This window comes from Agelaius phoeniceus, chromosome Z (assembly GCF_051311805.1).
Source record: "Agelaius phoeniceus isolate bAgePho1 chromosome Z, bAgePho1.hap1, whole genome shotgun sequence".
Lineage (NCBI taxonomy): Eukaryota > Metazoa > Chordata > Aves > Passeriformes > Icteridae > Agelaius > Agelaius phoeniceus.
This window is the reverse complement of record NC_135303.1, coordinates 22,006,854-22,033,569: the sequence shown is the minus strand read 5'-3', so window position 1 is coordinate 22,033,569 and position 26,716 is coordinate 22,006,854. Positions and strand designations below refer to the sequence as shown.

The window sequence follows — 26,716 nt, the reverse complement described above, 5'->3', positions numbered from 1 at the left end:
AACACACCTACAGGTTGGGCAGAGAAGCGAGTGAGAGCAGCCCTGGGGAGAAAGACTTGGTGGTGATGGTTGATGAAAAGTTCAACATGAGCTGGCAGTGTGAGCTCACAGCCCAGCGAGCCAAACATGTTCTGGGCTGGATCCAAAGGAGTGTGGGCAGCAGGAGGAAGGAGGTGATTCTACCCCTCTGCTCTGCTCTTGTGGGACCCCACCTGGAGTGCTGTGTACAGTTCTGGTGTCCCAACAGAAGGAGGATGTGGAACTGTTGGAGCAAGTCCAGAGGAGGGCCAAGAAGTTGATAAGAGGACTAGAGCATCTCTCCTAAGAAGACAGGTTGAGAAAGTTAGGGCTGTTCAGCCTGGAAAAGAGAAGGTTGTATAGAGACCTCCTAGCAACCTTCCAGTAACTGAGGAGGGCCTACTGGAAAGCTGGAGTGGAACTCTTTATTAGGAACTGTAGTGATAGGAGAAGAATAATGGGTACAAACTGAAAGAGGGAAAATTTAGGTTACATATGAGGAAGAATTTTTTCACTGTGAGGGCTGTGATATAGTGGAACAGGTTGCCTAGGGAGGTTGCGGATGTCACAAATCCCAAAGTGTTTAAGGCCAGTTTGGATAAGGCCTTGCATAAACTGATCTATAGGGAGGTGTCACTGGCCATGGAAGTGGTGGTTGGCACTCAATGATCTTTAAGGTCCCTTCAACATTTAATGCTCTGTGATTTCATAATTCTATATAATGTATTTAGGAATTGATTAGGGCTCACAGATGGAAAATTTCTTCTGTACTTGGCAGAAGAGTTATTTCTTAAAACCCCATTTTCAGATGGTAGCAATTACCTTCTTTTATGTAATTGGTCAGTGGTTGCAGGATCCAAATAGGAGCAGGAAAAGTTTGTTTTTCATGAGCTCCTCAACCTGTGGGGTGATGTGAGGAGCAGACACACATCTCTGAATTCCAATAACTCTTTAATATAAGGTTTTCATGCAGTCTTTTGAGCAGAAATCAGAACTGGAATCTCCCCTCTTCTAAATAGGTGCCCAATGCATTTAGCCACAGTCATGCTCCCTCTTGCTCCTTCACTTTGACGTAAGGAATTCTGCTATAATTGTTTCAAGCTGGCACAGAGGGAAAGAGGTGATGTGAAAAGAGCCTCCCACACAGATTAGCCTATAGCCTGGTAGTCAGGTTCCAAGATTAAATGAACCATCTTTATTCATACTGAGAACAGGACAGGCCAAAACATCTCACATTAGGGTGTGTAATTTATGTGGAACTGTATCTCCAGATTAAAGTTTCACTCTTAGGGAATTGGCTATTTATGACTGTCAACATTCACAAATCCTTGCTTGGAAAAATGCTGGTTATAAAAATGAACCTCTTTATTGATAAGTAAATGGGGAAAAGGAAAGAAAAATCAAACAGGCAGCAGTTTCAATAGCAGCACTGACACATTAGCATCTTTACTGCTGCACATCCCTCAAAATCACAGTTTGTTTGACAAAGCCACGAAATGCAGCACTGTTGGCCAAGTCCTTTTACAATTGTAATACCTGGAATGGAAAGGAAGGTAAGTTGAAAACTGGCACGATTTGTCTATGGCAAACACAGCTGAAATATTAGCTCCTGTGGCAACAGTTTGAACAAACAGGACCCAGTATGCTAAATCCTAGTGGTGTTGGCAGGTGAATAGTGCTTGAGGTTTAAGGTGGGGCAGCTTTTGTTTACAGACATTGGTACACATACCTTATCATCTCTCATTTACAGAACCTGGCATACCTTGGGAGTGGTTTTTTGTGGTTTATTGTTTGGGTTTTTGTTTGCTTGGGGGGTTTTTGTGTGTGTGTTTTTTGGTATTTTTTGGAGGCAGGTAGACTTTTTTGTTCTTTTTCTTGTCATTTTTAAAGAAAAGAAAACAACCAGATGAAGATATATGAATACACATATGTCTGAGGCATATATACTAGAAGTTTAAGAAAAAAGAAACAAGTCAGAATCAGATCACAGGATCTCAGCAGTACATGCTGAGTGAAAAAATTTGAAAAAGTTTGAATCCAAGATGACAAAGAAAGATTAAGCATTAAAAATTATGTCTGTAGGTTCCTCTTAAAGCTAGCACCCCCAGCACAACTTTTTTTGAGTAACAAAATTCTTATATCTCTTGTACATTTTGCTATGTTACCACAGCATATTGCAGTGCAGTACAAGCTTGCTTTCCTGGTTTACCTGCTTCTAATATCCCTCTAAGATGTGTGCTATCTTATCCAATGTGGATACCCTGTCAAAGAAGCACCTGGATAATTTCTAAGCCTCTCTTGCATTTGTCGGACAGAAACAGTCATTAAATAGGCTTTTATGTAGAACTCATTAAAAAAACCCCCACCTTTTTGATGGAAAAGCAAAAATAAAATGAAAAAAAAACATATTTCAAAATATTTCCAAAATGAAGACCATCTGAAGTGCTTTCAGAGAGGAAATGAGAGTAAAAGCATGAGAACAGAAGAAGATACAGCTCTGATTTACATGTCTGCTGAGCCATTCTTTATCTCAGAGGGGCACCTCAACCAATAAGTCTCTGCCTCCTGCACAGGGTTCCTAAAAGTCTTTCCAAATTTAGCTTTCAATTATGTAATAATACTCATTAGAGCCAGGTTTAAGCTCAACTTTTGTCTTTCTCTCTAACTATGGTTGGAAATAAAGTTTTAAGTTCTAAATATAAAACAGTAAATTCTCAGAAAATGTCTATGTGCTCTAATTTTTAGTGAAGATGATACCCAGAAATTAAGAAAAAAATAGACTTTTTCCCCTCAAATACACTGCAAGGCTTATTTTTAATCTAAATCAACATTATGTTAATTTTAAGCTTATATTTATCAAGCAATTATGTAATTATTTGCACGTTTCAGACTTAACAAGAAAAATCTGTATAATATATATGACACATATATTTGGTGGTTTTGCTATTCCATGTTTTCATAGACAACTTTGCAAAACAGAATGGCAATTTATTTCTGTTGTCTATTACTATATTAAATAAAAATGTAATTTTTTTAACTTTACTTTACAGCCACTTAAGGGAAAGTAAAGGTAAAAATACTAATAGAAGTGAAAAAAGCTCCTTCAGAATCACAGTCTACTTTTCAGGCAGAGGTGGACCTTCAAAAACAAAAAGAAACCCCTGCATTGTTGGTCAGTGTGATTCAGAGAAGAGATTTAATAAGCCTTGGGCAAAGGAAGACTGGGGGAAATTAAGGCATTTGTGACAAGGCCAAACACAGTACAGTAATATCTGAAAATCCAGAAATATAAAGAGTAAAAGGAGTGGGTGGCCTTTACTGCTAAACTACAGATTTCTTCACTAAAGTAAAAAATACATGTTTCTAAATATTGCAAAGTACATGTCCTAGTCTGGTGGCCAAAGATCTGGTGAGAAAATTCTGTTGATGTTATTTCAAAAACCTGTATTTATGTAGACTTATTCACTGATACATAAAATTGATCATAAACATGATCATAAATCTACCCTAAATTTATTAGGGTAGATTTAGTCCTTTTTTCTAGAAAATTAAAGCATTAATCAGAGTGTTTATCACATATATAAAAGCCACTCACAGTTTTCATTATGATTTCACTGGGAGGACTGTTTACTTCTAGGAAGGAAATATTATATACTTGACACTAGGAGGGTAATTATTGTTTTTTCAGGAATATTTCCATAGGACAAGTGTTTGTTCCTGCAGTATTTCAGTGATGTTATACCTCTGTGTTTAGAAAGAAAACCTTCTACGATGCTACTCTACTTCCTAAAGAATAGCTTTTCCTTAACCAAAATATCTGCTGCAAGATAGAAGAAAAATTAAAAACACTAAAAATTATAAAATTAGTGTAAATTTTTAAAATACCTTCCTCCTTAGCTTTTAACTAGGTCGTATTAAAGCAATCTGAATAATACTAATACAAATTAAAAATTAATAATGATAATAAAATTTTGTAAGTGAAGGAAAGGGAGTCAAACAAGTGATACAAAAGCAATCATTCACCAGCTCCCACAACCAGAAGATGCCCAGCCAACCTCGGCTAACTCCTGTCTCTCAATTTTTATTTCTAAATACAATGTTACATGGTATTGACTACCCCTTTGGTCACCTGGGTCAGCTATTTCTTTTGTGTACCCTTCCTAGATCCTTTCTGACCACCAGCCCACTCAATATTGAGGCAGTGGGAAAAATACAAAGACTTGGCATCACACATGACAGAAACAGTCAGAACACTGGTCTGTTATCAACATTGCATTGTAGAGTCTTTATCAAGGACATTAACTTCATCTTGACCACAGCCAGTTTTCTTTTCTGAAAAGAAAACCAACACAAAGGGAAAAGCTCATTGGAAGTAGGACTAGTATTTCAGCTATACAAACGTACATACAAAAATACATAGTCTTTTATATGGTCACTGTTAAAACACCTTGAGACAACACCATCAAATATAGAGAGAGAGATACTTTTTTTTCCTGTCTCACTGTATATAAAATTGGGAAGTAGCCCAATTTGCTATAAATGAGGTTCACCAGTTTAGAAATTATAAATTCCTGACATTGGCAATTTCATTAGTATGTGTTGTTTTATTTCTTTCCAAGCTACTGTTATTTGTAAATATTGTCAAATCTCTCATAGAAAGATGTCATATATCTAGGAGAGGGCACTAGATCCTTCCTAAGTATCAAATTGTCTAATCTGATTTACTAAGGAATAATGTAACTTCTAATTTTTTGTTAGCAATAGAAAAATGTATTGTGTACAGCTCTGTAGACAATGAGAATCAAAAATGGAGGCTAGTGTAGAACAGGTAAAACAGTATACCAGACTGAGGAGAAACATACATAATGCACCACACAGCTAATCTGAATGTCAAAACTTGAGTCAAAGTGTATTAATGTCACATGCACACTTCCTAAGTTGTTTAGCACATGGGTCCCTGACCATTATGCCCCAACAGTGCAGTACAGTAGTACTCAAATACTTCCTGGTGCTTGGAAGAAAAGTTACATCTTGTCTAGATGGACAAATAAACCTTGCCTCTGGGTAGAACTAATTGGTTTGAGTTGAATGCTACACTAGCACAGCTGTCTAGTTTGCAAGCTTAAACCCAGACTGATTAGTGAGATCTTCGGGCTCTCTGCCTTGTGCTGTGTTATAAGGTAAAGCATTATAATGAAATTAAACTTCATAATAAAGATCAAAAGCAAATACAGCTCAGAAATCAGATATGAGGAACTGCTTTACAGCAAGTGTCTGGATATACCTTATCTAAAGTTCTAGGTTTAGATTACTTATTTTATTTATCCCTATTTTTGAAGCAAGTCTTATGTGCTTATGCAGTTGAGATTAAAAATTCTGTTAAAACACAGGCATGATGAACAACAGACAATGGTATTATTTAAGTCACCAACATGATTTATGGCTAAACAAAGCTGAATGAGCAAAATCAGCATGTTTAAATTTTTCAGACATATACATGGTTCATAATAAAAAGCAAGCAGTTTAATAAATTAGGAGAAAACAGAGTATTTATTATTTTATACTTAATTCTAAGTATTATGTTTCAAAATATCCCAGAAATTTTACAGCTGTTTTGGTGTTTAATTTCACAGCTTGTAAAAAAGAACTGAAAGTTGTATTACTTCTGTTAAAACTTATTCACTCATTCCCTCATGTTCCCCTACAAAAAATATGTTAGTTAAGAGGAAAAAAAGTTCTGAAAAAAAAAATTGAATGTAGAAGATTTAGGGAAAAAATGACTGATCGTCTCTCTCCAAGCTCCTCCTGTTTACTATTTTCAAACTTCTAAGACTGATTGCTCTTCAGGTCTCAAACAACAAACTCCTACCCTACTGCTACTGCCTGCAGTAGCAATCAAATTAAATCACATGCCATTCTAATGTTCACTCATCAGAGTTTATAAGGTGTTCAAATCATGCCTGAACTGTGTAGGCACTATTCATATGCACAATAATGCAGACCAATGAGACAATTCAAAGAGTACTTGTTTGCCACAAGACAAAAGCTGAGTTTGGACCTGAATGGCATCCTGCTGCAATGTTGCATGGGAATGGAGAAGACAAGTTTCTCATGTTCATCACCATAGTGAAGGCATTTGTAACTGAGCACATTAAAAGGAGTTCCACAGAATGAATGAGATTACAGTGTCCAGTAACAACTGGTGAACACAACTTAAAGAGTTTAAAAGGGCTACCATTTAAATAAAAAGGAGCTGGCAGAGTTAATGGCTTAGCTAAGTGCAAATTTATGTTGAGATTAGTGTGGGGAATAACAGGATTTGCAGGGAGGTATCAGAAGGAGAAATACTTTTTTGAGAAAGCAGCAGAGATTCAAATCACAGCATCCAGCAGTCACGCAGTGCTAAGGGCTAGATATGAAGAAGTTATGGATGGTAATGATCAATGAAGGATTGGAGTGGGCTTAGATGGAGAGACTGCTGAAGGATGAAGGAAAGAAGAAATCAAAAAAATACAGTATTTCAGTATAACAAGGGCAGGAAACAAGAGGGGATGGAGAGATTGCTGTAATGAGCACAAGGGTGATATGAGTCATTGTTAAGCAGTAGCTGATAAAGATTGAAGAAAGGAAAACAATGAAAATTCTACTAGCTACTGTGGAGAAAACATAATGGTCTCTCTGTTTATAAAACAAATTTTGCCTGGCAAAAGTTAGTTATAGAGGTATTCTGGCCTCTGAATCACAATAGGAGAATTCAGAGGAAATGCCTCCTGAATCCAGAAGGCTTACAAGAAGCTAAATCACTAGATTAATGATTACATGTGTAATCACATGTAGAAGTAGAAGATGACATTTCTTCAACATTAATCAATCTTGGAACACAACTAAAATGCTTGGAAAACAGCTGGCTTTACAAAAATAATAAGTATTCTCTTTCACAGGCAAGATTTCAGGAGGAAATTTGAGTTAAGAACAGAAGGGTAGAAGAGAGGCAGCATCAACAGGTTCCCACACTTTGAAATAATGTTATAAAAAAGATAAAACAAAATATCTATTTAAATATGCACACATTCTATCTAGATATGCTCTATCTTTTGCTCTCTCTTTTCTCTGTAATATTTCCTATGTGTATGTATAAAATATCTACGTTGCATCTCCACATGAATTTCTATATGTATATCTATGTGTGCACACAAGGAGAGGTCAGTTTTTAGTCCTGAAGAGTTTAGATACACTTTTAATATATGGAAAGTTTTACATACTTTATACTTTTATACTTTATTTTTCACTGACATGGTGATCCCTGAGAAATGACAATGCACAGAAGATCCCCAAAGCATCCTTAATACAAGATCCATCCAATATCAGTGTACTAAATTCAGTATTTCAGTTCTGAAACAAATTCTAGAACGAGATTTTCATATTTTGAGGTACTTATTCTTAAGCAGGCCTGATTAAATAAATGAGAATACTTGAAAAGTAACTTACAGTAAGTGCAAAAGTGACAGAAATTGATGACTGACTGTAGATGTAAACTCTCTCTTTTGACACATAAAGCTTTAGTCAGATGAAAAATACTTCTTAATTAAAAAAAAAAAATCAGAAGACAATTTTCCTAAGCTTTGGAAGAAATATTTTGGTAATATCATTACCAATTTAACTTGAGGTATAATTAGAATGCTTGCTACAAAAAATTACAACAGAAAACAGCTTTTAATATGAATGATTTTTCCTCCCCTACAATTCTAGGATATTAAAATAACAGTTCTCAAAAATAAGGGAATAACAGCATTGCCAATTGTATGTTGATGTTTCCCTCCCTACAAAGTGCAGAAGATGCATACACAATTAGTGCAGAATTTCCTGGTTACCCTGTTTCTCACATTGGGGTAGTATTCTGCCACTGATCACTTGTGACAATTAGAACTATTTAGTGCACCACACTTATCAGGACAGCAAATTGCCATCTGGTATGAAGACCCACAAAACAAATAACCATCACCATGACATCACACAATAATTTCAAAGAGAACAGTGAAAATTGATGAAGCTTAATTGTTTCCAGTTTCTTCTATCATCTGAAATCTACATAATTTTCACCTTCATCAGTGACCTGAGATTCCACATTCACTGTTCAAATGAAAAAGTTCCCAAATTTATAGTGACAGTAGGAAATATAACACTGGAGGGATGGAAAAATACAAGATTACAAAGCTCCCCAGAGCAATCCTTTAATGAAGGTTTTAAACTAACTTGAGCCCATTAAATAATGTCACATTTAATGAGTACTTAAATTATGTCATTAATAATGGAGTAATTGGACCTTTTTACAAAAAGAAAATCTATTTAGCACTGTCATCATTTCCGGCAATACAAGGTACTGAATAGTGTCTTATTCTTAGTTTTTATTACTTTCTAAACATAAATAAGCCAGAAATAATTAGTGAGACCAGCTTTTACAGAAACTGCAGCCTAACCACTTAACTTCTATTCTGTAAGAAAAAAACACATTTGTGTACCTCTGATTAGATCAGGTGGTCATATAAAATTACTGTTGTGCTTTTCTTGTCTTGGAAATGACTGCAATTTGGCCAACTGACTCAAGCAGGATGGTATTATATAGAATTTCACAGCAATTATAAACCCAAAGACAAAATCTACCCAAAGACAAAGTCTCTAATAAGCTTTTAGCACATGTAATAACTTTCTCATATGATCTAAATAGTTTATCATATGTAGTTTCATATAGTTTGCTATCAATGAGTAAAATTTAGCATTGATTTTCTTTGAAAAAAGTCATAATTTGGACACCATGATGACACTTAGATAAATATACCAATATCAGGACAAACAAAATAAATTCTTCTTTTGTTTTGTCCAGTCAAGGGAAAGGAATTTCTTCTTTTGTTTTCAAATATATGCATTTATTGAAAGAAATTCAAACCAATGCTTTTGGAAGAAATTCTAAATTCTACATATTTCTACATTGTTATTTCTCAAGAAATTAAATTATAATTTAATAACAAAAACCTGGACAGCTAAAGAAATGCATTAACTCCATTACCCAATCTAGTAACTTTGTTTTAGTCTAGTAACTAATCTTTTTACAAAAGAACTTTCTTATATGTAATTTGAGTCTTGATGTTTTATCCTGTAATTTATTATATAACATTTAAATGACTGATCCAAGATACTTATACCATCTTTAGATGTTTAGATCAAAACTATCTATTTCTTCTTATAATATTTTAGAAGCTACCTTAATTTCCCATTAATTCCGAATTTATAAGAAAAGAAAAATGAAATATTTGTTATTGTTAGACAGCTTTGTGTCTACTGCTCATTTCTGTTTGTATGCTTTAGCACTCCAAAAGCTGATTGGGTTCTGTTTTGTTTTGATACCAGCAGGATGAGGACACCATTAAAGAGAAGTGGACAAATTCCCTTTAGAAGAGTTAAATGTACTGTGGCAAACATAATCTCACTGTAGATAAGGACAAGGAATAGCTTCCCTCACCAATCTATTCAAAGCAGGAGTCTAACTCAACTGCTCTCATGGTGAGGAAGACTTTCTCACTGCAGGAAGGGAGCACAGTGAGGTTAGAGTCACAGAACCGAAGATAGCTTTTGTGGAGCCCTTACAATTAGAACAGTTGCTGAAGAGCTAAAGCTTCTGATATATGCCCATGCAGCCTCATCTCTGTCCAATCAAAACACCCAGAAAAGACAGAGCTTATGCGAACACATAAGCTCTTTCTGTACAATTTTGTTAGTATAATACTCAGAGGATATAGACTAAATTTGTGCTTTATTATGGGAAAATTACTGTTGTTCTCAATTCACATTTTAATTAGTAACCATCTGAAAACTTTTTGTAGCTGTTTATAGCAAAGATCTCCATAAAGATAAGTTATCTTCATTCCCTGTAAGGAATTGTTGACAAAGCATTGAATAGAAAAGTGGCTCTACAGACTTCAAACTTTTTTGCTTTTAAATTATTTTTAATGAAAAAAGGAGTATTTTTACTGTACCACACTGCATTGCTTTTCATCAGTTTTCTATGTAAAATAAAAGAAATATTCGGATCATAATAGGCTCAAAAAAGCGTAATAACTGAGTTGTTATAGATAACAATTGTATCTTCATTTCACATGGGATTTCATTTGCAGGACAAATGAAATTAAACCTCTGACATTATACCTCTTGATCCATATTCTAAATCAAAGTTAAATATGAGAGGAAAAAGTGATCACATCAATAAGGGTCATGTGATAGAGAAACAGATTGGATCATTAAATGGAGGTAGGAATTAGGATTCTAAAGGATTCTGTAAGAGATATACAGTAGTCTTGCCTTAGTTAAACCTGCTTTGCAAGAACCTCTAGCATGACATTTCAGCATTTCAATCTCAGATAAACATCCATCCATATAGTTAATCTGGGCATTTTACTAGGCTATGGGAGAAAGTCTGGTTTGGTTATTTCACTTGATTTTTTTGAAAACAGCTTGGAAAACAATAATAAAAACTTAATGTAGCTGGTAACTCTAAGTTTTTATATTCAATAAAACTTAAGTTAAAAGCACATATCTCTGAACTGAAGATATCACCAAGACTTATAGCTCATACAATAAAATATCTTCATTATAACCATTGAAATCAACCAAATAAAAGCATTTCCTACAATTCAGGAGGCAACAATATGATCTGCAGAGCTAAACCATAAGACTTATCTTTAGTGATATCTCCAAGTGTATTCAGTACAAGTAGGATTTTGAAAAATACCTGCTAGTTAGAATCATTTAGACTATTTAGAGCTTTTAGACCATTGCTTAAATATGATCCATTTCAACTGGAAACCTTTGATTTATAATTTGGAACAATCTGAGTTCAATATCAATAAAAAACTCTCCAAATCTTATTTTGAATTCCAAATCCACACAGAAATACTAGAATTGAAAGAAACGAGCCACTTCCTAGCATATGATTGGCTGATCAGAATGAAACCAAACTAAACAGCTCTCTCTGCATTCTCTAATTTGAATAGGGAGCAATGAGCAAGGAATTGGACTACATGATCTTTAGAGGTCCTCTCATCCTAATAATTATTTTATTCTGTGCTGTGATTTAGCTATTAATGACCAGCTAATTTCTACCCTGATGCATACCTACTTAGCAGCTGTATTTGTGTCACTCTCTGCTCATAGTTCTCCTGAAGTCACCTCAAATGTTACTAAGCACTGGACTAAAAAAACACAAGAGAAGGAAATTTCACAGACTGAATTTTTTTTAGAAAAAACACCAGCAAATGCACAGAAAGAGAAGTGATCCACGGACAAGAAACATGGAGTTATAACTTTCATGATTTTATACAGAAATGTGAAAACATGAATAACAAATAAAGGCAAGAAAAAATGTATGATAACCTTATCATACAGGGGAACTAGCTTCCCATTCCCAAAGTGAATTGAGGCTCACTAAGTGCTATGATGACCTATACCAAAAACAAAGTCTAAAAGAAAAGCAAGGAAACACAAAACAACAACCCCCAAACCTCTAAGATACACAAATACTGGGCAGGTTCTTTCTTTGGGTTTACTTAGAAAAGAAAACCTCAGTACCTTGAGGAAAGGAAAGTCAACTCTGAAAGGAAAGTCAACAAGTCCTCTGGACAGAGGACAGGCTTTTTTAATTTTGTCAAATGATAAAGTAGATTCTGCAAAACTTTTTCTTATTATTAACAGACTTCTAGACTTGCTGAAAAGTCACATTAAGTTTTAGAAATTCTGTACCATCTGAGAGTGTAGCAGCTGCTATTAGCATGGTGGGTTGTGACAGACAAAGAGAGGACCATCATCTTTGGAACTGTCCACAGAGCTAAACAGAGGCTAAAAGCAAATTACAAGAAAAATATTTGAATCTCCAGATTTCCATCTGATGTGCAGGGAAGTCTTACTGGGAAAGGAAGGGGGAAAAAATCTTACAGTCTGAGATGAATTGCTATTGTTTTTAATTTATCAGTGACACTTGACTTTCCTGAATAGTTCTGTCTGTCACGGGCTATTACTACACAAAGCTTTGCAAATCTTAGTTAGAAAGTATTGGCCTTATTAAAAATTATGTTCAACAATGTGACCCTGGCTATAACTAATTTTGGGAAATGAAGAACAATTAATCCATCTCTCTTATTCTATCTCAGGAAAGACCACTTAATTAATGAACAAATGGCAGCTCATAATTTACTAGATTATTTAAAGCACACTACTTGGTAGTTATCAAACAAGAACATATTCTTAAACTCATTAATTTATTTCTTTCATTTGAAGAAAACGAGGTAAGGTGCTCAGGTGAAAGTGTTGGCAAATGGGCATGAAAGAATATTAGAAAGCAGAATATCAATCCTGAGTTTAGATAAGATCCCAACTCCATTTGCTTCAGACCAAAAATGCTGAAAATTAAATTACAAGGAATCTATCGATTTATTTTATTCCATAGAAATTCAATACCATTTTAAAACTATGTTTATCTCCCTTTAAATAAATGCAGTAAATTCATCTGATGTTTTGAAAGCATATTTGATCTTGGTTGAAAGCTATCTATAATACCTACAAATCCTTCAATTCTTTACCTGTATAGCAGCTCAAAATTAGGACAGTACAAATGATGTCTTACAAAGCATTTATTTTTTATAGTTTGGTTTCCTCTCACTGTTTGATTAAAGTTGTGTGGTATATCAGATTTGCTAAGCAACAGACCCACCTAGCATTATTAAGCATGTTAGGAGATCACTGCTACAACTTCCTGTGGGTGATTCTTGTGCAGGATTATGAAATAAACCAAGTGAAACTACAACACTCACATTTTCATCACTGATGGCAAGTGATTACTTCCAAAGCTGGAGTCATATTTTGTGTCTGTATCTCAATCAACAGCCCCCAATAATATTTGAATATTTTGAAGGGGTAATATGATACAATGTTCAATGGAACATTCAGGCAGGAAAGTAATCTACTGAAGCAAATGGGAAAGGGGATTCTTTATACTAAAAATTCCTCCAGTCAGTTCTTTTCTTCAAATTTCTATTTCAAATGTCTAGTATATTGTAAGCATCACAGTGATGCTTACACTTTATAAACTAGTAAAGCTGCAAATTAGTAATCCACATACAACTATGAACTAAGTGGGCAATGTACTACTGAGAAATAAATACATTTATTTGGCTTTCCTTAAAAAAACATGGGATCACATCCAGCTGAGACTTCTGTCTCAGTTGTGTTTGCAGAAGACTTTGGCCACAGACCATGGGAGGCAGGGTACTGAGAGGAGGGGGCAGCTGACCAGGCCACGTTGGGAAGAGTGGGGTCATGGGAATTAGTTCTATGCTAAAGAACCATCCTATATTTGGTCAAGTTTCTAGTTCTTGTTTTCATTTGACTCAATGCCTAATTCATATAAGGTCATATTTTGAGTTCATGTTCGTGATTGGACCTTTGCCCCTACACCTGGCTATGTTTGCCCCACCCATGGGTCTTTGGTTCTAGTCTCTGTACTCTGTGGTTTTCATATTTGTTATTTTCATTAATGAAGTTTTTATTTTCCGGGCTAGACCATCATTGCTGTCCCTATTTTGCCAACTGACTCCGGCCAAGTTGAGCAAGGGGATCACAGTGAACCCTAAGCTGCAATAAAAAATGTTTCTGGTTTTGTAGCTATATTAACTAATATATCAACAGCTATATTAACTAATTAGGCAGCAACTTTGAAAAGGGAATAACTGCTGTATTGCATACTGCTAAATGTTAGGAGAATCCTGTAGAAATTTGTAACATTTTGAAGACAACATATCAGTAATTCAAGAGGTTAGAAAAAATAAAGTGCTCGTTTTTTCCTTGGATAAACAGACTTGTCTACTGGAATCTGATATTTGTCAAACTCAGTAATAACACCCATGCATCTCAGTATTTCAGACAAAGAATCTTTTGAAGATGCTTTTTTCTGGGGTGAAGTTTAATAAGGATACTTGCCAATAAGGACATTTGTGAAAGCTGGAGCATAGGGAGATAATCTCTTTGGGCAGAAAGGAAGACTGATATGCTGTGTTTCTTCCTCCAAAAGTGAATGGTCTAAATATAAAAATAAAAAAAATTAGACCTGAAAGATCTAAAGCTTCAGCAAATGTTGTGGAATATACCATTGTGTGAAACCTGCTAGCTATGTGTGTGGATGAGTGTCACATGCTCCAGCAGTATTTCAGAACAAAAAAGCTGTGAACAGCTATCTTCAGAGAAAACTCATCACATTTTATTATTCTGCAATGCATACCTTCTGGATGTCTGAACTAAACTGAGCTTAGTAAAAGTTCATCATAAATCTGAAGGAAAATCTTCCAAGCAACAAGAGAATGAGAGTTTGGTGGAACATTCCCAGGGACTTCTACTTCCAGCCAGAGCTAGCCAAGCTCACCTGCACCCATTACTGGATTTCTAAGGAGGGATTTCTTATTTGTACTTTTGATAAAAAGACCAATTTTCCACTCATGCTTCTAAGGAGAAAATCAGCACTTGCTTCATATGTCAGGAATGATCTGTTATCGCAATTAACAGCAAGTTCACTTTTGCTAATATCCTTTTGCAGTACTGAGCAGCATATAGGCACAGAACAAGGACACAATTCAGTCTAAATACTAAAGGTGTCAAAGCTAGCTTCATTTTAAACCAATAAAAAACCCAACCAAGAACACATTTCATAAAGTTAGAGTAAAATAAGTGTGACCTTTTGATCAATAATGAAAAGAATTTTATAACAAAGAAGGTGGCTGAATAGCTAATGCTTTAGACTTACTAATCACATGGTGAAAGTCTTCTCATTCAACTGCCTTTTTTGGTTCTATTTCATTCCTTTCCAGTGAAACCACATTTACACAAGACTTTAAGAAATTGGTCTGATGTTGATAAGATATATTTTAACAATTGTTATCATTTACTATCAAATATATCCTGTGAAAGCTTTTGTTCTTCAAAGGTGGAAGCTGAGATGCCCAGACTAAAAATTATCCTGACAAGATTAGTTGCCATCACATCTGATCTCAGCTAAGAGTTAGTAATGAGCTGCAACATATTAATGCTAAATATCAGTCTGCATAAAGTTAAAGGAAAGGTACAAGTTTATAAAAAATCTAAAGATTAATATATGGATATTGCTTTAACCTGTCCCATGACAAGGGTAGGATGCTGTATACCACTATAAGTTAATGACTTGGCAAATGTTCAGGGTTTAGGAACACATTAACTATCCATCTACCCAAAACTCTGCTCAAAGGTGAGTGGCTGCAAGGATCTGTGACAACTGAAGAACACAATTAAACATGAAGATAGATTTTGTTATAGAGCTGTCTTTTATCTCCCATGGAGACCTTTTGAAAATGTTCAAGTAACTGTCTCCAGTTGTCTGTAAATACGCTGCTGTATATTGATCACAAATTATACTCAAGCACAGTTTACAATATTTTAAAAATACTTCAGAAGTAAATAGCAGTAACTATAGGCCAATTTTAATTATGAATTTATATAGAACACAAGTCTATAGCTGTACTTTTCAATTATATATTTCTCTATCTGTCTCTCATTTATGTTGTGCTGAGTCATGCACACCTATGAAAGAGGTAGTGGGAAGACAAAAAAAATCTTCTATATATTAGGTTTAGAGGATTATGCATCTTCATGGGATGTATTCATATTGTATGCCTACTTGATTCCTCTCTTCCCAACTTTTTTCTCACTATAGGAACAGATCCAGATCAAAAAGAAATAAAAGCCCACCTATGTCAAACCAAAGCTTCAGTTATTGAAGTTATTGTTTGAGGAATTTTTTCTTTTCATTTTGGTCTCAAAACCACAAATTATTTACTAACTTATTTTCAAGGCTCAATTTTCCTGATTTGAATCTGGATTCCATAGAGCTCAAGAAGCCTAAAGGCTTGTGTAAAGAGGTGCCACTTAACCTTGTATAACATAGTGAGCACATTTATATGTCCCTTGTTTTCCACCTGCTTCTACACAATGGTGGAAGACCTATGCTTGGACTGCCTGCAACCTGCAGCTTTATACCACACCACAGACAACAGCAGTATCTGTCCAAAATTACTGCAGGATACAATGAAATACAAGTCTCTGGACACTGCAAGGCCTGGAGGGACAGGGGGAAAGGGCTAACAAGTTTCATCAGAATATTTGTCCTTTGAGTGGATCAGACATTTTGTATCCCTGGGTAAATGAGATGCTAGGAGGTCATTTGACTCAATTCTGTTTTACTCACAGACAGACAATCTTTAGACTTGGAATTCCTTTGCTTTCCAAGCTACTTCTTGCCAGCTGGTCCACAATTATTGACTAAGGAAAGATTCCTATCCCATTTCAGCTGTCAAGTAAAACAATGTCGTTAATTATCTTCTGTGCACTTTCTCCCATCTCTGGTCTCTGAGACCCACATAAAATTCTACAATTCTCAGCAAATGTTTCAACTATAGATGTTCATTTCTAATGATGCATATGCTTTGTGCTTAGTTGATTTCTATTAATTTGCCCAAAAAAGCTTCCTGGTTTCTTCATTTTTTTGAAATGGAAACATAGAAATATAGCATCATGGTTTTCTAAACCTTTTTTCATGGCTGAACACAGTTTGCGGTTTCTTTGGCATATGAAGTTATATGCTTCTGGTTTCTTCCTCTGGCTGATATACACCCCAAACTGTTTTTAATAATGTCACTGATTATTCATTGTTATTCCAAGCATTTAAGGTTTTCATTATAATTTTTCAGAATCTAATCAGATCTATATTAGTATTAGTGTTTTTCTTTCAAATTATATGAAAAAGGTTGACATATCTTAAAAATAAAAATTAAAAAGTAAAAAAGTCTGTCATGTTATAATCTGTTTGTTTAATTCTTGTAAATCTCTATAATGTCATTTTCAAAAGGTAATTTCTATACAAACAGGGAAAAATGACCATAGGAACAAAATTAGATCTACCAACATATAAAATTCAACCACAGCCTACTGGTTAAACTATCAGAAAATTTTTAAGCATTAAGCATTATTAAATTAGGCATTATTAAAAAGCATTTAATCATAGTTAACCATAACCAAGTTAACCATAATCATAAATTGTAAGCTGGCATTTATGAAAATAATATTCAGTTATTTTCAAAAGAAATCAGAACAGCAGTACACTTAAAAGTAAACTTGCCATATGAATCTGGCAAGATCAGGCTTTGGTTTTATGTCTACAAATAATCCAATAAAGTCCTGAAAAGGATTTGTGAATCTACTGTGTATGGAACTTGAGCTGCCTTAAAGTTATGAAGCAGGTAATGAGAAAACTGTCAAAATGGGAAAAAATACTCCTTTGAAACTTTCTTGCATGTGGATGCAAGCAAAGCGACAGTAGTGGAGAAAGAACAGAACTTAAAGTTTCAATGGCTAGTATAATTTTAATTAGCTGTAAAGGAAAACTATTGAAGTTTTTGCTCATAAAACCCTATAGATTTTTTCCTCTGAAAGATAAGCTAAATTGAGAATATTTTGGAAACTTCATATTTATACAGCACAGCTGTTGCTATGGCCTGAATTTAGGGGTAACAGCAACTGCTGCTGTCCTTCTCTCCATCAGCCCTCACCAGGGAAAAAAGCAACAGAAGATTTGCTAATTAGGAGAAGTAATAGATAATTACTTTTTTATTAAATCAGAATGGCACACATGAGAGTACAGAACAAAGGCAGAAGAAAGGAGGCATAAAATGAGAGAAAGAGTTAAAAAATTACAATGATGCATGAAATAGAGAGAGGCAGCAGTATAACCTGCTTCACAGTAAGACACCAAGAACAGCAGTGAATAGCCAACCTGGGAACGTTTCTATCTTTTCTGCTGTGTGTGTGATCCCCAACTGCTTATGATGTTGGGGAAAAGTAGAGAATAATAAAAAAGAGCTGGAAGGCATTAGCTGATACAAATCTCATATTCTTATACTTCAAGTGATAAAATGTTTGTAGTGAGGACAGGAGGTGTGAGGTAATGTGGCAGCATTCTAACATATGTTATAGCATTGCTCATATATCTGAGTTTTGGCAAATTCTAGGAGATAATCTATAAAAAACCTAACAGCTTGTGCATAACACTACATGGGGCTCAACATGAGAAAAATGAACAAGGGTAGTATAAGTAAAATCCCTACAAGTAGCAAAAGTAAAAATATATGGGTACTTCCATAGCACTAGATTATCACCAAAACACCAAAATCCTCTGTTGGCAGATAAAAACAAACAGCATAAAATTTAAATTGAATATTTCCTATTTATTTCTTACACTCATTTACTTGGCCACAACTACTACTCTCTCTTCTTGGGATATAAGTTTTTCAGCTGCTTCTACATCTCCTCATTCCCTAGACAGAGACCGAGAAGATAACTCCTAGAGCATTTGCAGAGCCTTTTACTTTTGTCTGAGCTTTAGCTCTAAGTATCTGAAGACGGCATCATCCCATCAAATATCTTGAAGCTGTGGCAACTTGGCACTTGATGGAACTCACAGGTAAATTGACTCCCTCTGCTGGAGAAAAGGGAAATATTCTGCAATTAGGAGTCCAATGAATAGTCTGCTCCCAACGAGAAATCTGAGTGATCAAGGAATGATCTGCTGTTGTTTTATGGTAGCAGTCCTTCCTCACTGTTTAATTGTGCATAATATATATCCTAGTGATTGAGTATTCCACTTCTCCAGGTAGGGATTTCTTGACTCTCAGATTCTGAAGGACCTCACACACCTTATCTAACACCCAAGGACACCTGAAATCGATCAATTAATCTGTCTCTCTGTCTGTCTATCTATCTATCTAGCTAGCTATTCATTCAGCATCTTTAAAATATCTGCATATATACATGATCAATGTATACAACTCACAAAATCATTAAAATCTTGATATAGATTACAATCTCTTCTACTAAAAATCTCTGATTAGCTCCAACTTTGGCTGATTCTTCTTGGATATTGCAGACTCAAAAATAGAAATTTGGAGTAATAGAGATGGGCCCACAAATCCTCATTGATCATAAAATGTATTCCTTTGCTATTGAAGCATTCAATTTATGTTGAATGAAATTGTCTTTTATTTAAATCCCATTCCTAAATAGTTCTACTTATGATTAGATTGAAACTGCTTCTGAAAGAAGCTGCATGAACTGTGCTCTGACTTGGTAGGAATTACTGAAATCAGTAATAATTAGTATATAAGCAAATAAGTCAGTTTAATAATAGCTAGTACATAATTGATAACTGGTAAATAATTAAATAAGTCAGTTTGAAACCTAAGAAAATAGTCCCTGGAGAAAAGGGTTAGGTCCTAATTTTTGCAATGTAACAAAAAAATATGCAAGAATCCAGGAGTCAGTGTCTGCAGTATTATAGGGGACCATGTTTTCAGTACGACTGGGGAACATTCATTGTTTCCCCTGGTACAGCATGACTGTTATAAAGTAAAAAAAAAATTATTTACTGTGATACAAATGTTATGCAGGGAACTGGTGAAAGCAGCTTATCCACATGAACATTTTTACTGACACACCTTCCCCTTCTGACATACCCAACAAATGTCTCAGCTAGCTGTGCTTTCCAATACCCCAATAGAAGTGAAAATCTTTTCCACTTTCCATTCTTAGTGACATCTGTAGAATCTTTCCTTCTATAAATGAGAAATGTTAGACTTTATTATCCCAAAGATAGGAACACTGACAACAAGGGTGGAAGAAGACTACATATGACTCATAATTCTTACTGAAATATTTCAAATCACAAAGTAACAGGACAAAACATATTAGCATGGAGCCAAATTTCTAAAATGAGCACCAATTCTGGATCACTGTATACAGTTCTTTTCTGTTTCATCTAAAATCTTGCAAGTAAGAATTGTTGGTATCTCATCAGCATTATTTGCTGCTGTCAGGTTACAGCAAAGAAATCAAGAGCAAGGAAATTTCAGGCCTAGTTTTCCTCAAAGACAAACTCCCTTACTCTGGGAAACTGGGCTCTAACTTTAAAGTAATGCATAAAAATATTTATTGCTTCCTGTTCCATAGAAGTTTCATATTTCATGCGGACCTGGAGTTTAGGGGAACTCTGCACCTCTCAGCTTCTTCAGAAACAGTCCTTTAACTAGGACTTCCCAGGAGCAGACTAAAAGGCTCAGGCTTACCATAGGGGAAGACTGAATTAAAATTAAAACTTTTCTCTACTGCCAGGAGAGGGACAGGCACTCAGTCACTCACTGTCACAAACTGTCTCTGTGGTGGATGGTATAAAGAATCACTATAGAAATTTCATTTTGGAACATGCTTTGCAAGCTCCCCCTATCCAGGTATATATGTCAATTTCATTTGAGCTTTGATTTTGTGTAGGGGAAAATAAGAATTTCCATATTTTGAAGAGAGGAGTTAAGATTAAAACAGTACAGCAGAAGCACCATTTCACTCTTTCTGTAAAGGTTTCACTTTCCTATCATAGCAGAAGCTATAGGCTCATATGATCATTCATTCATTCATTCATTCATTCATTCATTCATTCATTCATTCGTTCATTCATTCATTCATTCATTCATTCATTCATTCAGTCATTCATATCCTGCTCCTTCATCATCTCTTGGAGATTTTATCACATCTTTAAAATTTATCTTCGGGCAGAATTGTCCAAATCTGTAAGAGTAAAAATAATAAAGAAACAATTCTACCAAGAATGCAGATTATAATTTTTAAATAAATGTTTAACAATTTTTTAAAAAGAAGATGGTACGCACTGTTGCTTCTTGAAAAACATAACTGCATGTTTGAATTTCTGCTCAGGTTGAATAACACAATTTTGAAATATTTAAACAGAGTAACATAATTCTTCATCATGCATTTCCATAAAAGTCAGTGTTAGCATCAACTTGACCTGGACAGTTTGGTAGTTATTGCAGTGACGGGTGATGATGCTTAGTGCATCATAGTAGAGTATAAGAAGCTTGAGGACAGCATAAATTAGAAAATACTAATTTTTTGTTTGACAAAAATAGGGTGACGCAGGTTTTTTTCTATTTGACTGGACTTTAATTTTGCTTTGCTGGCCATAAAAATGGAAGGCCATTTGTACACAGTAATTGCTGTAAGCAGTCTATGAATGTTCAAATATTCCAGAGAAGTGGCTACTGCATATAGGCAAAGCAGCTCAACAGTGCACTCACAAGAAGTCTAAACAGAGAATTTAGAGTACATTCATGTTATTTCTAACACTCAGCATGTACTGTGGAAATGGCCCCTGAAGTTTAATGTGGACAAGATGCATCAAGCAGAGTATACAAAAATAAGCCATGTACAAAGTGCTTATTCATGCATTCTGCCTGGGAATTCTCAGGCAAAGCAAGGTAGGCATAACAATTGTTCCTATTAAGATTAATCTAGGTTTATAGCTCTGAAAAGAAAAAAATTATTGACTAGTATGACAGTATTGTGAAGTATGTTCTCATACTGCTTCGATTTTTTTGAATACTCAAAAATTCACCTAAATTTACTCCAAAACTGAAAATCTCAGCCCAGAAATTTTTTCATTCGTGCATTTAGGGTATTGTTACGTGAACTTCTGCTTGAAAGGAATAAAAAATGTTTTATAAATATCTAGGCTTTTATGTTTTTCCAATGAGCTCCATGAAACACATGGTGAAACATCTATTCTTGAATGCTTTACAAGTGCTCCATTAATGCTGGCAGCCCTGGATACACCAAGAATAAAATGAAGCTTGAATGTTTGAATCACCATTCCCCATCACTGACAGAGAAATGAAGTTTTGTGAGAAACTACAAAGCAGCACAGCCTTGGAACAGCAAGTTTCTGAGCAATGTGCTGAGAAGATTTGACTGCCATCTACAGACATGAGTAACTAGTGCACTGGTAGTAATTTAAAATTTATCTCAAAACTACAAACCTAATAAACAAACACCTAGTGCAGATATTAGAGAAAAACTAATTATTTCTGTATGTATAAAACAGTGGAACTACCACAAAAAACTTCCCAGTTGGTTTTTTGGGGGGGGGGGGGGGGCGGGTGTTGTCGTTTCATTTTGGGAGGTTTTTTTCTCATAAAAATATAAACGCAGAGGAACACCAGCTTCCTTCATTCTCTAGACTGGCCTGAGAGCTAAGAGTTACAAATCCAGTGTCTAGTAAAGATTAGTAGATAGAAATGGAAAATAACTATGAAGTGCTGATTTTCATGTAGGAAGTTCTCAGTTAAAACTGTCTTAAATGTACAGAGTCATTGGTTAGCAAACTCATGAAATTTTCAATTACATTGTGCATTTCTTATCATATGTATAGTAACCAAATGCTTTTATGTAGTTACAGCTGTACATACATCATCTACCTAGAGTTGTCAAATTTTTGCTACCTAATCAGGCTAGTTCACAATAGGCCAACATATCACAACACAGGTACCTGTACAAAGATTTTCTTTCAGCTGTTCAGAACAGCTGGTACAGTAGTTCAGTTCTCCTTTGTCAAACACTCTCTTTTCACTCTTGACTTAAAACCACCTTCCTTTATCTGACAGGTGCTGCCAAACAGTCTTTACTTCTTCTTCAAACTAGCTCATTAGATAGGCAGTTACCCTGCTAAAATCCTCTTTCAAAAATCTTGGTTTAAACTTTTCAAATCTTTGCATGGCAAAGGAAAAGAGATCAGGAGAATGATGTATTTCAAAGATTGAGGATGAATGACAAAAATACTTAGAACCATACAAATTGCACCGCTGTAATTAAAATTATTACATTTACACACAACATGGAACTATTTTCAGGAATTATTCTTCAGAGATAAGAATTACATATAAAAGTTAATATGTAGAGTATTTAAACAAAAAAACAGGTCACAGACAGAAAAGCCTGTGGGCCCAAACAGACAATAATTTTCAAAATCCTTCAGAAGTTAGAATTGAGCACAGCATTCCAGACATGGAATGTCTTCTCACATTGCTATATCATCCATCAGTTTTCATTAAATATCCTCAGACTGTGTAATTTCACTTGAATTCCACACACAGGATATGAATATTGCATTGATTTTAGGTGTCATATATTGAAACTTTATGCTTTCCAAAAACATTTACACTGAAGAAGGTCTGTTCAGACACAGCCATGAAAGTGAAGAAGAGGAAAGCAAACATGTACTTACTCTACATTTTGAGATTTCAGCCTTTTTTCTTACCTGAGTACCCAAACAAGCAGCCATCATATGAGTGAGAAGTTTAGCTGCAAACATGGCACACCTGCTGCAGAAAAGGTGGGAGATGATAGCCAAAGTGAAACCTACACAGAAATGATAATGAAAAAAGTTTCAAAAAATAAGGCATATTTAAGTTTAGACTAATAAACTGTGCTATATTATCCAGCAGATGTTTCTCGAAGGCGCAGATTTCCTAAAAAACCCCAACCAACCAAACATTGCAGGGAGAATATGATCATTTTGCTTCACACTGGGATCACTCATGAGTTTATTTCAAGTACTAAAGTGTATTTAATGTTCCCATAGGCTTGGAAGCTAAAATAATTTCATAATGTAAACAAGCAATTTTTGAAAAGCGTTTCTTTGGTGTCCTGTTCTGCATGATATGGGTGATTATAATAATAGTTCTATTCAAAGCAAAGTAACAGTTCAGTGTTCATATTAGTGCTTCCAAAAAATGTTTTTAGAAACAGTTACATAAAAAATGCACTATTGTAACAGATTTTTTTATTGGTGGCACTATTGTAACAGATAGTTATAACCTTCTAAATGCCAGTCTCCTATTGCATCTGTGTTAAGCATAGAAATTTGTTATAGCAGTAGAAATGACACCACTTTTTGTTTCACTAACTAATGGTAAACATGAACACAGCAAAGGCCCCTTTCCTACCAGTAAGTAGCTCCTGGGAAAAGGATTCTAGGAAAGTTAAGCCACCAGGAAAAACACTGCTAAATCTCAGAATTAATTGGAGTTAATTGTGCACTTTTACCCTTCAGTCAGGGCAGGATTTTGGGTAATTAAGGCAGATCTTTCAGGTCAGTCTTGAGATTGAATATTTGTTCAGCTACCAGTATTTGTAAGAGATAAGTAAAATAAATAATTGCTAAAAGTATTATATCTAAGTATTTCAAAATTACTTAGTGATATTTACATGACCATTTACATGGTCTCTCTCTCTCTTTTTTAATATTCTTCTTTTTTATAATATTCTATTTTATTCTTCTTCTTTTTTTTAATATTCTATTCATACCCAAATGGAAATGTCAAGATATATGAAAAATATCCTTATCACTCCTAAACAATTTGTTACTTAAAACATTCATCTAAATCTAGTAATCTGTATCATCACACAAGTAAACATATTCAAATGGCCAAAAAACTGAAAGGCATTGGAAAGAATTCGCCTCAAGTTCAAAATAAACCCTTAACCAAGCTAAACTACTTTTATTTTTAAAAAACATTTTTATGACAAATACTGTAAGTGACTAGTTCTGAACAATGATCTGCATCTTTATTGATTCCAATTCAGCAAAATGTTTTCTAAGCTTTTGCATATTTTTTTCTTCAGTTTCCATAGCATTTTGTATTTTACAGCATTTTGTTTCATCAACTTACTTGTTTTTTCTCTGTAATCCAGCAACAGTATTTTCAAATCTGCTTTGTTTTATGCGCTAAAATCTCCTTTTTTTAGTGTTAAATATAACCATCAATTTATGTGGAGCAGGGGAAAAATTGAGAGGTCTTTCCTCTTTCTTTGTCTTTATTTTCTTTGGCTGACATTTAAAAAACATTAAGGAGCCTAGATTTAATCTGTTAGGGCAGTTTGCTTGGAAGGGATAAATAGGTGATTTAGCTGTTTGCACAATTTTTGTTACTCATATAGTGATGATCTAATATAGAAGTCATAAACCTCACAAGAAGTGCAACCAGACTCCCTTTTAAGGGGGTTAAATTAGTCAAGAATTCCATTTAGCATATTTCCTTAATAAGCCCATTGCTTTTAGTGCCCATAAATGCAAGAGTTCATTTTGAACCTAAATAATTCTGTGGTTCTGAGAAAATTTACTTTTCTTTGTGATTGCTGCAACAATAATAGTAAACCAGCTGCAATCTGAAAGGCTCCTTCAGAAGCCAAGTTGATTTCCGAACTTAGATCCCCTGCTTCCTGCCTCACATTTTGTGATTTATGCTGTTGAAGCTGCTAATGAAGAGTCATGTTAATTATAGGTTAAACTCTTAGGGTTTTTTCCCAAGATCTTGGGCAGCAGTAAGGCAGCAGAGTGTAATGGAATCTATCTCCCCTGAGTTATCATTTCTGAGTGAAAATTCCAGCTAAAATTGTCAAAGAAATTTGACAAAGAGGATTACAGTACTCCTGCTAGAAACACAGATGAATTTATGATTTTTAAGTTTCTTTCCCCAAATGAATGACATATTATCTCTTTTCAATAAATCATCCCAAGGAAACAGCCAATCAGGCAAGCAAGGGATATGCCAGGACCACATGTAGGAGATTTAAATTGTTCTAGGGAGCATGTTGAGCCAGACCGGGCAAACAGGGGCACAGCACAGCAGTGAGAGCATGGTACAGCAGCTTGTACAGGAGGAATGCAGCTGCTCTCCCGGCTCCTGGTGGTGGGTTGTGTAAGATGGGTGTCTTTTGGTTGGGTTTTTTTTGGTTTTCTTTCTCCCGACTTGACTAGATCCAGTAGTGGTTTACAAATGGTCAAAAGCCTGCTGTTGCTGCCAGCAAAACTGCTAAGCCCAAAGAGAACCCGCCAAGAAGGACACAGCTGTCCAGATCCCTGGCTGCAGGGAGCCTGGGGCAGTACCAGAGCACAGTGCAAAAGGCGCCTGTGTGTGATGTCAGCTGGTGATCTGCTCTGTCAGGTAGCAGAGCTTAAGCAAAAGGTAGAAAGGCTAAGGAGTATTAGGGAGAACAAAAAGAGAAATCGACTGGTGGAGTTACAGCCTTGCAACCTGAGAGAACCTTGGCAGGAGTCAGAGGAGCCCTGTCCCTCTTACCATCAGGCAGAAGGAGGAGACCTAGCAGGCTGGGGGAATGGAAATGGGTGCCTACTCAGAGAGGTAGCAAAATTCCTTCCTGACCCCCATCAGTTTCCCATGTGCCCTTACAGAATAGGTACAAGGCCCTGGGTCCAGAGGCTCAGGCAGATGATGGCAAACAAAAGCATCTGGAGAGTCTCCCAGGTGCACTTTGTCTGTCAGACGGATCACAACCTCAGGAAATTAAGAATAGAAGAAGGGTAGTTGTGGAAAGTTCACCGCCTGAGGGGAGCTGAGGGCCCTCTATGTCACCCAGACCCATTCCACAGGGAAGTCTGCTGCTTTCCTGGGGCCCAGGTATGGGATATCAGCAGGAGATTCCCTGAACTAATTCATCCCTCTGATTATTACCCACTGCTGCTCGTCCAGGTTTGCAGTGATGACAAGAAGGGTACCAGGTCATTTGAAAGGACATCAGGGCTCTGGACTGATTGGTTGATGGGGCAGGAGCTCAGGTGTGGTTCTGCTCAGTTCCTTCAGGAGCAGGGATGAATGATAAAAGGAATAGGAAAACCCACATTATCACTGAATGGTGCTTAAGGGCTGGTGCCATC

General features: G+C 35.5%; 1 protein-coding gene across 11 annotated transcripts in view; it reads right to left on the bottom strand.

Moving 5' to 3' along the window:
- The window catches only part of ADGRV1 (adhesion G protein-coupled receptor V1), a 282,393-nt gene that overhangs the window by 115,752 nt on the left and 139,925 nt on the right, over positions 1-26,716 (bottom strand). For all 11 annotated transcript variants that reach the window (XR_013180133.1, XM_077172043.1, XM_077172048.1 and 8 more), the window contains one exon: positions 23,297-23,397. Coding sequence is in view for 10 of the 11 variants with exons in the window: in XM_077172043.1 (XP_077028158.1) it covers positions 23,297-23,397 (101 nt within the window). In the remaining variant the exon portion in view is untranslated. The remainder of the gene's footprint in view (positions 1-23,296; positions 23,398-26,716) is intronic.